Source organism: Portunus trituberculatus, chromosome 33 (genome assembly GCF_017591435.1).
Source record: "Portunus trituberculatus isolate SZX2019 chromosome 33, ASM1759143v1, whole genome shotgun sequence".
NCBI classification, from domain to species: domain Eukaryota; kingdom Metazoa; phylum Arthropoda; class Malacostraca; order Decapoda; family Portunidae; genus Portunus; species Portunus trituberculatus.
In genome coordinates, this window is record NC_059287.1 from 14,640,226 (window position 1) to 14,653,814 (window position 13,589).

The 13,589-nt window shown below is 39.2% G+C and overlaps 1 protein-coding gene across 1 annotated transcript in view; it reads left to right on the forward strand.

Annotated features, from left to right (window-relative positions):
* The window catches only part of LOC123512423 (SH3 and multiple ankyrin repeat domains protein 3-like), a 115,759-nt gene that overhangs the window by 76,500 nt on the left and 25,670 nt on the right, over window positions 1-13,589 (forward strand). Inside the window, 1 exon segment of the mRNA XM_045268822.1 lies at window positions 7,494-7,713. Within this exon segment, the coding sequence (XP_045124757.1) occupies window positions 7,494-7,713 (220 nt within the window).

Here is a 13,589-nt window from a genome sequence, read left to right on the forward strand (position 1 = left end):
TCAAAGATGTTTTCGTGGTTATAATAGTTTTAATTGGTTCACAGTAATGTTGCTAGGGTTTTCAAGGGTGGTCATATGCAAGGTATTGGTTTTCAAGTGTTTGCAAGGGTGTTTTCGTGGTTCTAATAGTTTCGATAGGTTCACGGTAATTTGCTGGGGTTTTCAATGGTGTTTGTGTGTATTGGGTTTTCAAAGGTGTTTTCATGGTTCTAATAGTTTCAATGGTTCACGGTAATGTTGTGGTTTACAATGGTGTTTCTATGAAAGGTATTTTAAGGGTGTTTTCGTGGTTCTAATACTTTCAGTGGTTCACTTTAATGTTGCTGCGGTTCTCAATAGTGTGTGTATGGAATGTATTGGGTTTTCAAGAATGTTTTCGTGATTCTACTAATATTTTGTTTCTTCAAGGGTGTCTTGTCTGTCCACTTAGCAGGCTCCCTTTTAAGTTGTTGACATTTTCAAGGATCTTTTCATGCTTCTGCTAATAATCCATTAAGCTCCCTTAAAGTTGCTGTGGTTTTAAGTGTTTTCATGAATCCATTTAGTTAGAGCTTTAGTGGAAGTTATTGAATTTACTGAGGTTTTCAAGGTTGTTTTGATGATTCTACTAATAGTTTAATAGACTCTATTGAAAATTATTAAGGCTCTCAAGGATGTTTTGTGGGTTTTGACAATTTAACACTCTACTGGCAGTTACGGTGTTTAAAAGGGTGTTTCTATGGTTCTGTTGGTCGTTTAACAAGAATTCTACACCTTTGAGAAGACGTTTAATAATCCGTGTAGTTTCTGAAAATAGTTATGGTGACAGACATTTAAGAAGGGCCTTTAATATTTCCCCCGTAATATCCACTGACTTGGTAGGGAAAGAAAACATCCTTTGTGTGTGTGTGTGTGTGTGTGTGTGTGTGTGTGTGTTATTTCCTGTGCGTGGCAATGGAAATAATTACTGTACTTATGTTGGTAGTGGCATTGGAAATTATTACAACATCTATACTAATTGTCGTAATGCCGTCAGTGTTTTGCCGGGAAAAGATCAAATGTAGGCGTGTTTTTTTTTTTTTCAAGTGAACAAACTGGAAATCGAGAAAGGGGGAAAGAAAATAACAAAATAACAACAGAACTACAACGGTGGAAATAATGGTGATACTAAGACTTGTAATAGCCTCAATACCTTCCTAGAAAGAGAAAAAGAAAATGTGTTCTGTAGCACGAAGATAAACAGAAAACTGAGAAAGGGACCGTGAAAAACAACAAAGGAATTGCGGCCATGAAAATAATAGTAATATTTGTAATATTATCCCTTGGGTCTTCCCAGGAAAAAAGAAAATGTATACGCGTTCTTTTACACTTACAAACTGAGAAAAGAGTGAAGACAATAGCACGAATTGATGATAAGTGTACGTTCTTAGTCATCAGCAGGACATGTGCTTCGCTCCGCCCGTGGGTTGTAACTGGAAACTGAGTGTAAGTTAAAGTTGGAAATAGAGAAGCAGAGTGAATGCAACGAGAAGTCAAATGAAAGTTTAATCCTACAGCAGACTGACGGATTGGTAACCTACGAACACAGGCGCAGCAAATAATAAAAACTAAAGAGGAAGAGAAGTACAATGAAAGAGTAAATGACCCGACTGAAAAGAAAAAGATAAAAAAGAAAATGTTCGGAAAAAAATACGTACTTGATTGAAAAATAAGAGAAATTGTTCGATTTTACTTTTGTTCTTAAAAGTTCACATTTTTTCGTTCATCTAAAAAAAAAAAAAAGGATACTTGCACAGATAAACTTGTGTATCAATGTACTCTTAGAAACTTGCTTGAAAATCCTCATTAAAAGCAGTTACTTCATTGTGGCTTTCGTGTTCGCTCCGAAAGACTCAAAGCTTCGTTCATAAAGAGTCGAAGCTTCGCAACAGCAGAGCAATGGAAGCTGTTTCATTACGGTAAGATTCGAGTCCCTAAACACTGTAATGTGAGAAACAATCATCATACAAACTCTTAAATTCTCTCTCTCTCTCTCTCTCTCTCTCTCTCTCTCTCTCTCTCTCTCTCTCTCTCTCATTAAAGTGTTTAATTTAACTTATTTCAATACTTTGATGGAAATAATATTGTTACTGTCACCCACACTACCACTCACTCACTCACTCACCCACCCACCCAGACCAATTCACATCTACTCACTCACCCATACAGTCCTCACCCACTCATCCACATACCCCATGACCCCACACACACACACACACACACACACACACACACACACACACACTCACTCACTTTCTCAAACACTCACCCACACACCCACTCACACACCCACGAATTCCACCTCCCTCTCCCCTCTACCCCTCCCCCTCATACACATCTACTGACTTAAAATTAGAAGCAAGTTTGAGCCACGCACAGGAGTTGAGAGACGTTCGTTACTCGGCATTCAAAGTGACGTACACCACCCTGTTATTTCCCGCCGTGACCTGCCATACACTGAGGCTAATGTCGAGGTGGTGGTTGTGGTGGTGGTGGTGGTGGTGGTGGTGGTGGTGTGGTGTGGAGTTACTAATGCGGGTGGTGGTTTTTTCAGTCTTTATGAGGAGTTTAAGCTTCTATTTAGGCTTCCTCTGGGCTTCCTCGTGGTCTTGTGAGTGTTGGTTGTGTAGTGTGAGTGAGTGTGTGTGTATGCGGGTTTGTGTGTGACGTATTGCTTTTTTTTTTTTTTTTTTTCATTTTTTTTTTTTATCGATTTTTTGTGTGTATAGGAGTGCTGGCTTATTTTTTAGTGTATGGTTGTGTAGTGTGAGTGAGTGTGAGTATGCGGGTTTGTGTATGAGGTATCACTTTTTTTTTCTATTATCTACTTTTAGCAATTTTTTTTTTTTTTAGTGTATAGGAGTGTTCTTATTTATGAGTGTGGTTGTGTAGTGTGAGTGTGTGTGAGTGTATGCGGGTTTGTGTATGAGTGGATTCGTTTTTTTTTTTTTTATCTACATTTAGCGATTTTTTTTATGTATAGATGTGTTTTCTTATTTTTGAGTGTGTTGGTTGTGTGTGTGTGTGTGTGTGTGTGTGAGGAATGTTTTTTTTTTTTATTTCTTTATACATTTAGCGATTTTTGTGTGTATGGAGTGTTTTCTCATTTATTTTCTTTTATTGATATTTCCTGCTACATTTTCTTCGTTTTTTTTTTCTCTTAAACGATAAAATTAAATGCTTTATTATTTTATTTTTCCGATACTTTCCTTTTCTTTTTTTATAACTGCTATATTATTTCATTTCTTTATTTTTTTACGGCATTTCCTTTTAGTTTTTTTTATTTTCTTCTTGAACGATCTTTTCTGAACTCGATCATTCTATCCTTTTTTATTTTCATTTCCATTTTCATTTTCATTTTAATTTTTTCCAACAATCAACATTTTCATTTTCTTTCTGACTATTTATCACCATCATTATCACTATCATTGTTCCACCACCATCACTATCATTGTTCCACCACCATCATTATCTTACCATTGTTCCATCATTACCTTTATCACTGTTCCACCACCATCATTATTTTTATCACTTCCACCATCATAATTATCATTGTTTCACCATCATTATTTTTATCACTGTTCCACTAATTATCATTGTTCCACCACCATCATTATCATTGTTTCACCACCATCATTATCACTGTTCCACCACCATCATTACCATTGTTCCACGACCATCATTTATCGCAATCACTGTTCCACCATTTATCACTGTTCCACCCTCCAGGCAGCCTCCCCTCGCACTGAAAAAAAAAGAAGAAAAAATTAATTAGCCATCGCTTGACGCAGGGTTTGGACGCAGCAATAATCAGAATTGACGTGCATATTGTGACAGTAGTAATTTTGATATAATAACTCAACCCTGACGTCCTTTTTTTTTATTATTTTTTGTAACTATTTGTTGCTGATGGCTCGGTTTCATAATGGCTGTAGTGCTGTTAGTGCTGCGTCTCTCCTGATGGCTGTTTTTTATTGGTGCTTTTTGAGACGTTCTTGTTTTTGTTTGGTTATTTTTCTTTTGGGTATCTTATTTTTAGGTTGGGTTTTTGTGTGTTTTGTGGGGTCTCTCTCTCTCTCTCTCTCTCTCTCTCTCTCTCTCTCTCTCTCTCTCTCTCTCTCTCTCTCTCTCTCTCTCCCGCTCTCGTGTATCTCCGCGCAAACTGTATCTCTTCTCATTGTCACTAAATACAGCGATAACAGTAATAAGGTTAATACTTATTGATATTTTACTGTCCCCTATTAATTATCTAGTGGTAATGGGTTGCTTTCGTAATGGTTGTCATGTTATTAGTGTAGTTGTCCTCCATTGATTATAATGGGTGGTTTAATAGTTCCTGCTAGTGTTGGTTTTCCTTTCTTAATCTGCTGCGTTTCGTAATGGCTGTTGTGTTAGTGTTGCATTTCCTCTTCATTAAAGGTTCGTTTGTGTTAGTAATAGTTGGTGGTGTTGGTGTTGCTGTTGGTTTTCTTCCTACCTATGTGTTGTTGGTGTTGGTGTGTGTTATCTCTACGTATTTGTTGATTTATGGTGTTGATGTTATTTTCTCCCTACCTGTGTGTTGGTAATAGATGGTGTTGGTTTTCTCCCTACGTATGTGTTGATAGTGGATGGTGTTGTTGATGTTTTCTCTCTACCTATGTGTTGATTTTCTTCCTACGTATGTGTTGATGATAGTTGGTGTTGGTGTGTATTTTCTCCATCTTTGCTTGAATGGGTTGGTTTCATAATCGCTATTAATTGTTTTGCTTCTCCGATAACTATTTTGTTGATAGTTTAACCTAACCAGTGTGGTAATAATAGTTGTTGTTGTTATTTTATCCTTGCTATGATGGGCTGGTATCATAGTAATCATAGTAATCGTGTTTTACTTTCCCCCGGTAACTATTTTGTTGATAATTTAGTCCAACCTGACCTATCCTAACCCAATGTTGTAATAATAATTGTTGGTGTTGTTTTGTCCTTGCTATGATAGGCTGGTTTCATAGTAGTCGTGTTTCACTTTCCCCCCGGTAACTATTTTGTTGATCACTTTAACCTAACCTAACCTGATGTGTTAATGAGTTAATAATAATGTGTTAATTATGGTTGATGGTTTAGTTTCATAATTGCTTGGACTGTTGGTGTCAAGCCTGCAATTTGACAACCTACTTTTTTTTTTTTTTATGTAAGAGGGGAAAGCTGGCCAAGGACAATATAAAACGAAAAAAAGAAAAAGAAAAAAAGGCTCACTTAAGTTGGCAGTCCCCTTGCAGGTCCGTGAGTTAGCAAAAAACAAGGGATGAATGTCTTGAAACTTCCCTCTTAAATGAAGTCAAGTCATAGGAAGTTGGAAACACAGAAGCAGGTATGGAGTTCCAGAAGGGAAATATTCATTATTACCTGAATACTGAGGGAAAACATTTATGACTCCTGTAGCTGGTCTAGTTAATCAAAATAGCAAGCACTCGCAACAATTTAATGAGAAGAAGCATTCATAGTTAAATATACTGAAGGAAAACATTCATAACTCCCGTGGCTAGTATTAATCTCGTAGCACTCGGAATAGAACCTTGAAATTATCCATGAACATTTCGAGGTGCAGTGAAGCCAAGCAAGGCAGTTCGGAGCTTCGGAACATGCATATCAAGTCACAGAAAGTTAGCTTCACATTTTCACGTATTTTTCGCTTGTTTTTCACGCTTATCTTGATGACCTCACAGGGAAGAGCAGTGAGGGACAGCCGCCTGGAGGGAATGAACTGGCTCTGAGTGGCTGTGAGTGTTTGTGAGAAGTGACACGGGTGATATAGATAAATTGAATGCTTGTTAGGTGTCGTAGTGTGTGTGTGTGTGTGTGTGTGTGTGTGTGTGTGTGTGTGTGTGTGTGTGTGTGTGTGTGTGTGTGAGGAACATTGATACTTTAGAAGACAGAAAATGCATTAGATTTGAAAGATAAGTTTCGTTGACAGTAATGATGACGTGTGTGTGTGTGTGTGTGTGTGTGTGTGTGTGTGTGTGTGTGTGTGTGTGTGTGTGTGTGTGTGTGTGTGTGTAGCGTTCTCTAGACCTACGCAACACCGCCTCTCAATTGCTCAACACCACATAACTTTCTCTCAATGTATCACACGGACACTTTCAACACATTTACCATTTTTTTAAGTTATTCGCCGAAATGATCTCCTTATCACTACTTTGCCTTACTTGAAAAGAAAAGGAGTTAATTCAGATAAAGACAAACACATAAGAAAACAAGTAAGGATAATGATAAGATAGCAATGAAATAAGACCAGCGGTACCAGGATAGAATCAAAAGTAAGAAGAGGATGGTAATGAAATAGTATGCAAGCGATATGACGATAGTGTGGGATAGTTTAGAGTCAATAGTAGTAGTTTAAAGTAGCATGAAGTCAGTAGGTAAAAGTATCGTCAAATTTGTAATCATAGAAGCATAACGTTAATAAAGCAATAGTTAAATTGAAACCACCATAAAGTCAATAGTAATAGTTTAACCCCTTCAGTACCATGACGCGTTTCCATAGTCATTCTGCTTACTATTTGGTGCTTTTATACAGCCTCAGAAACTTATGTGGGGGATTAAAATAGTGAAGACTGTGGTCGTTAATCTTCTGACCTCCATAGACCCTTCCTAATGTCAAAAAAATGGTCTAATCGTACACAATCTCAGGGTAAAAATGTGGCCCACTATTGAAAGGGTTGAAGTAGTATAAAGTAAGAAGTGAGGATAGAAGTAAGGTAGCATGAAAGAAAGAGCCGCTGCAGCAAGACAGTGTTAAAGTAAGAGACCTCAGAATGCCCTCTTCTTGTGCGTGGGTTTTGTGGTGCATCGCCCTTGTTTCTCCCTCCTCTGCCCCGGGAGAGGAGCGGAGGCAGTGAGAGAAAGCACTGGTCTGTCCTTTGTGTGTGGGTGTGTGTGTGTGTGTGTGTGTGTGTGTGTGTTGTGTGTGTGTGTGTGTGTGTGTTCTCTGATATGTTGTCCGTCAGTCAGTCTGTCTTTCTGTTTGTTTGTTATTTATTCAGGTATTCTTTCTGTTTATTTGCCACTTCTTCGTTTATATTTTCCCTCTCATGTATTTCTTTTTTTTTTTTTTTTTTTTTTTTTTTTTTTTTGCCTGTCTTTTTTAACTTTCTCTTTTTTTCTGTTTGACTTGAGTGTTTCCGTGTCTTTTCACTTCCTTTACTCGCTCGCCCACTCGTTCATTCAGCTTCTTTATTCATTTAATCACTCGCATTCTTTCCATCTCTCCCTTCAGTTCCTCCATTTGTCAGCCCTAACTTGACTCATGTTCGCTGCATCATTCACTCACTCACTCACTCACTCACTGTTCCTTTCTCTCTCATCTTACATCCACTCACTCGTCCTCTTTTCCTTACACTCCACCACAACCACACCCTCCTCCATCTATCACCCACTCCCTGACTCCCTCAACCACTTACCACTTCACACGCTCCCTCACTCCCCGTTCTCCCTAACAGGTCGAGGAGCGCCGTGGTGATGGAGGACGGGGTCAGCCTTAGCTCCGCCTCTGGGTCAGCCTCGGGTGCTGGGGGATCGTCCTCCGCCTCCAGCACGGCCGGCGAGGAGGTGGTGCTCAGAATCAACGTACCGGAGCTCAAGGTGGAAAAGTGCCTGCAGTTCCACCGAGATGATCTTGTGTGGGACGTGAAGCAGCAGGCCTTGGCGGCGCTCCCCAAGGTGAGTGTGCCCTGGGCTGGAGTTTGGGGGGAGAAGGGTTGCATTAAGGGCTGCAGGAGGTATGGGAAAGGGAAAAGGGTTAGACAAAGGGTAAGAGGAGAGATAGAGGGGTTTACTAAGGGCGCCAGGAGATTGAAATAGGGAAGAATTAAGTTAGATTAAGTAACAAAGTACTTTAAAGACGGGAAAGAGAAAGGAAGATAGACAGAGACCAGAAGGAATGCTAAGGAAGGAGAAAAAAAAATGACTAAGGGTGACAGAAGACAGAGAAAAGAAAAAAAAAGAAGGAATACAGGCAGGAGGGAGGAGAGGACTAGACTAAGGGCAAGGAGGAAGAGGAGACAAGGGATATATTAAAGGCGGGAGGAAGTTTCAGAAGGGACAGGAAAAGTAAGAAGATAAACAAAAGGTTCGGCTGAGAGAAGCTACAGTCCTTTTCACTCTTGGAAGAACGATATCCACTCTACCATATCTCGCAATTTCTCCCAATATATCAATTCTTTTTACGTTTTATAGAGTAGGTCGGTAGGTAGGGAAGAAACTACATCTAAGGGTGGAAGGAAACCGGAGAAGAAAGATAGATTAAAAGTCGGAGAGAGAGGAAAGAAGCTACAGTGACGGGAGGAAAGAGGGAAAGTAAACTGAAGGCGGAAGAACGGAGGAAAAATAGAGTAGATGCCAGAGAAGGGAAAAAAAAGATAATATACTCGTAAAAGAAATGGACAGACAGTTAAGGAATTTAAACAAGTGAAGAGCGATAAACAGTAGCATAGAGATTATATATATGAATTGAAGGACAGAGAAAGGATGACGGATAAAAGATTAGAGAGAGAGAGAGAGAGAGAGAGAGAGAGAGAGAGAGAGAGAGAGAGAGACCTGACGATAGTAGGAGGAAGTAAATTGACAACGATTAAAACGAAGGAGGGAGAGAAGCACACAGAGAGAGAGAGAGAGAGAGAGAGAGGAAACACAAGGGTGGAGAATGAAAGGAGAAGGGAAGGAAGGAGAAAAGGAAGAGGTGCTAGATGCAAAATTTACTCGAATTTACGCGAAAAGGAAAGAGGAAGAAGGGAATCAAGAAGAGAGAGACGGGCAGGGACAGGAAGGAGGAGAGAGGGGACTAGAAAGGGGCTAGAGGGAAGGGGAGGAAAGTGATAGGCTTGTGTGGACCGCTGAGACTCGCCTGTAGAATAAGGAAAGAGGAAAGCAGAGGTTAGGACGGCACAGGGAAGCTAATTCAAGAGAGTAGGTGAAAGAGGAAGAGGCACAGGAAAGGAGAATCACGGAAGCATGAGGAAGAGAAGGGAAGAGGTGAGAAGGAATGAGGAGGAGAGAGAGAAATACTGATGTAGGAGAGAAAGAGAAGAAGGAAGAATAGGAGGAATATTCAAGAGTTACGAGAGAGAGAGAGAGAGAGAGAGAGAGAGAGAGAGAGAAGGAATGTTCAGGAATAAGTCGTAAGAACACTAAAAGATGAGGACCTGGGACTGAAAAAGAGAGAATGCGAGAGATAGATGAATAAATGAGGAGGAGGAGGAAGAAGAAGAAGAGGAAGAGGAGGAGGAGAAGAAATGTGGTTATAAAAAAAATAAGTAGGAAAAGAAAACGAGGTGAAGGAATTTAGAGAGAGAGAGAGAGAGAGAGTAGGAAAAGATGTATTGTGGTAAAAGATAATCTGGTACTGATTTCGAACGAGGCCCGCAGGTGAAGAAAATTAGATCCCACGGGAAGGAGAAGGAGGAGGAGAAAGAGGAAGAAGAGGAGGAGGGTTGATAATTAAGTTTAGTGGTCTTGAGAGAGGTCACACAACTTTACTATTCAGTTCACGAGCGTTAGAGACAGAATTAAGCCCCTCCTCTAAGGCAAGCTTCTCCGTATCCTCTCCCCGTTGGGTGGTGGTGTCCCTAGATGCGGCCGAGCGTTTGACATTGTTTTGGTGACTGGTGACTGGATAAACACTGCTGGACTCAAGCTGTTCTATTTAGTGGTCTACCCTTCACATCTTCCTGCTAACCTCTCATCCAGGCCGTGTGTGTGTGTGTGTGTGTGAAAATGTTTCGTGTTCTGGAGACTGCAATCTGTTCCTTCTGTCTTGCCTTGCTGTACCCTGTCGCCCTTCTCATTTCTCTCTCTCTCTCTCTCTCTCTCTCTCTCTCTCTCTCTCTCTCTCTCTCTCTCTCTCTCAGGAGGTAGAACAGGTCAAGTTACGTTAGGTTCACATAATCAGCAGTAAACTCGTATAATTTATCACCATATTAATTCACGCAGTACTAGTTGTTGCTGCTGTTGTTGTTTTCGCGTATTAGTTTGAGGAATGATTCAAATGAGGCTAATCAACTTTTTCTGGTGTTATGGAGTTCGTGTCAAACTGTCAGGAAAAAAATGAGTAGGAGTAAAAAAAATTACATAATTCTGGGTAGGAAGGATTTTATTATTTTTGTATGTTTGCTTTTTTTAGTGTTTCTGGTCAGGTGTAGTGGACGTGACAGGGAAGTGAGGTCAGCTGAGGTCTGGTGGGTGTTGGGGAGGAGGGGGAAGGCTTAGGGAGGGGAAGGGCTGAGGGGGAAAATTGGGGGAAACTCTCAGGTGTGTTTCCCTTTAAGGTGTGAATACTGCTAATCCTCACCTACATTTTCCTGTATTTCTTGCAGAGTTTTGCAGCTTTTTCCCCTTCGTTTGCATTCATTGGAATATTATTTTTGGTGTAAGAGCAATTCTACGTCAATGTATAAAAAGGACATGTGTTTTGGCTTCCAGTGTTTTAACCATGAATTAACATCTAATATACTCCTAACATCTGTGACAACTACTACTGCTCCTTGCTACTACTATCCTTTCACTCTCCAGTCCCAACATTCCATTCCAGAGACAAGTAACAGTATGCTTAAAATTTCACTTCTGACATTTATGCTTTGCTATTTCTACAACTATGACTCATTACTCTTGCTTCTGTCCTTTCTTCACCTTCACTCTCGGCTCCTTACTTTGCTTTCCAGATACAAAGTTTGCATCATCTTATAATCTCTTTTACTTCTAGCTTCTATTACTATTCCTGATTTCTTCTGACTACTAAAATTTCTTACTACTGCTTCTATCCAGGCTTTTCAACTTCTTATTCTGATTTTACCATAAGAGACAAACTTAGTAATGTCATGTAAACGATTCCCAACTTCTACTTACTACTCTCTCTCTCTTCAATTTCATCAATGCATTCCAATGACAAAATTAGCAACATATTATGAATTATTCATCCGACACCTTCTGCTCCTTTCTGTCTCCCCCTTCTGGATTTAACAATGCATTCTGTGTGGAAATATTTATTCTATGTTTCAGTAAGTGTTTGGTTCCACTATTGAGTCTCGCTGCAAATTTGCCTGCGTGTTATTTCTTCACTGCAAATATTTGTTTTTTATCATTCTTTTGCTGTGAAATTGTAGCTGCCTTACTCTTTTTTCTGGGTGTTGATTCTTGGTGTGTTTGGCAAGCCTTTTGTTTACTGTGTGTGCTACTATTATTATTCTATTTATCTGTATTCATCACCTTTTATTACCTTCCAGATCAGTTAGCGCTTATATTTTGCTCAGGTTTGTTTATTTGCATCAGTCCAGCTGGGTGAGCATCTTTAAATCTCATTAGGTATTCTCATCACACAGCGCTGGAGTGAAACATGTTGCTCCCATTGTGTTTTTGTCTCCCTCATGTCGCTCCTTTCTATTATTCTCTACACCACATTTCCCGGTATTTTGTCACCAGATGCAGGTGTGTTAGAGAATGCAAGACACGCAACACTGACGCAATTGTTTCACTATGCACAAATTATGAATACTGTTTGTTTTTGTCTCCCTCACATCTCTGTATTGTACTCCACACCACATCCCTCTATTTTGTCACCAGGGATGCAGGTCTGTTAGGGAATGGAAGAGACACAGAACACTGACAGTGGTTTCACTCTACACAAACTATCACTAACAATCACAAAATAAAATAACAATGCTGTTTTTTTATATGTGATGCTAAAAACTTGCATAGATATTTTTTAATGTAACAGGATAACCTGACCTAAAGCAACAAAAAAAAAAAAGGCTAAAAAGAGGCCCTCTTAAGTTAAGTTGTAGTTAATTATACGGAATTTGAGTACCAGTGACTCAACCTCCCTCATAAAACACCCAGTCAAAGGCAGGAGGAAGCACAGAAGCAAGCAGGATACACTCTTACCAAACACTCAAACTCTCTATTAACTTAATCCCTTTACTGTGATATGCAATACTGTAGCACCAGAAGCATCATGACATGGCTTTGTAATGCACCACAGCCAGCCACATTAACCACTATGAGGTGAATACTAAGTAGTCATGAAACAAATCATTTCCAGTTATTTCACTTCCACTGTGGCCGGAGATTTGAAATTTTGATTACAGTATATGTTAATTGAGATACATACTGTAGGTTTTTTCTTTTCATTCCTGTTTAATAAGTCAAATCCTAATCAATGTCTTTATTTTTATTTTCTGCCTCCATGTGAAAATTTTTAGATTGTACCATTTTTTTTCCATCTCATATTTCCAGTTAACAAGTCACAAATTCCAATTAATATCAGTTTTGTTTTGCTTTGTCTTTTTTGTTTTGTTTTTTCTCATTATCTCATGTCACATCCCAATCTTTGTCTAATAGTTTTCTTCATTCATAACACATCATTTATAGTTTTCCTCACCCCTTTTAACCCTTTTTGACTGCCACTTGGTACACCTTTTCCTAATTACTATCACTCTGAGACACCTTTACTTATTCTGCAGCCACATCCAATCTATGAACTGAGAAGAAATTGCAAAATGTGTTTTTTTCAATCACTAACTTGACTGTAGATACCTATAAAGACACCTCACATTGCTTCTGGTGCTGTTAAGTGTGTCCATGTTGCAGTGAAAGAGTTTGTCACATTATCATACTGAGTGTTTGTATTTTCCTTGTCACATTCTCACGATCCCTTGAGTCACCCAAGATAAGCCGATGAGTTGGTGGGGTCATCGTGTATCAGTCAAGGGCAGCTGTTTATCTCCTCTGCCCTGTGCTTCTTGTCTTGCTGTGACACTCCTTGTTTGCTGGCTTATAAGATGCAATTTTGTTTAAAGAGAAAATGTAAATGTTTATTGTATGACCGTATTAATGACACAATACATACAGCCTCTACTCAACAAGGTATTAATAAGAAAAAAGTGGTGTACTGTGTTGATAAATGCATCTTATTCACTGGCAAATATGGTGGACAGTTACAGGTCAGGAAACACACACACACACACACACACACATACACAGTTTTCAATGTTATAATGTAGGTTTGTGTCACCAGTAGCTAATTTTCTTGCAATTATGTACATGGTGTCAAAGGCAATGATGTTTCTATAGCATTCCAAGATTTCTATTACACTTGCCTTCAGTCTCATGTATTGGCAAGGAAAGGCTCAGGTCCACATAAGCATTAAGAAACGTATAAATCACTACAGCCTCATCTTCCTTTGATAAATCTGTCATTCCTCTTTTTTTCTACTGCTTCCACTGACTTCATACAGAATTTTTAGTAGTGTTTAAACTTGACTGAGGAATAATCGATACTAACAAGAAAAGTAAACAGATCTGAGAGAAAGTCTTTTGGTTTGCAAATAAACTTTGATGTAAAAAGTAATGATGCTTGCCACATAATCTCTAATGCACTGAGAGTTTGAGAGAGTTTGAGTAATGTTAAATTCTTATCCGATGAATTTTTTGGTGTTTTTTATGCATTTTTATCTTCCTCAAGTCCTTTCCCCCCATGTTTTTGGGCAATGTTTCCTTGGGTAAGTTGCTAATTCTGCCCCCCCATTCCTTAATCCCCCTATTGT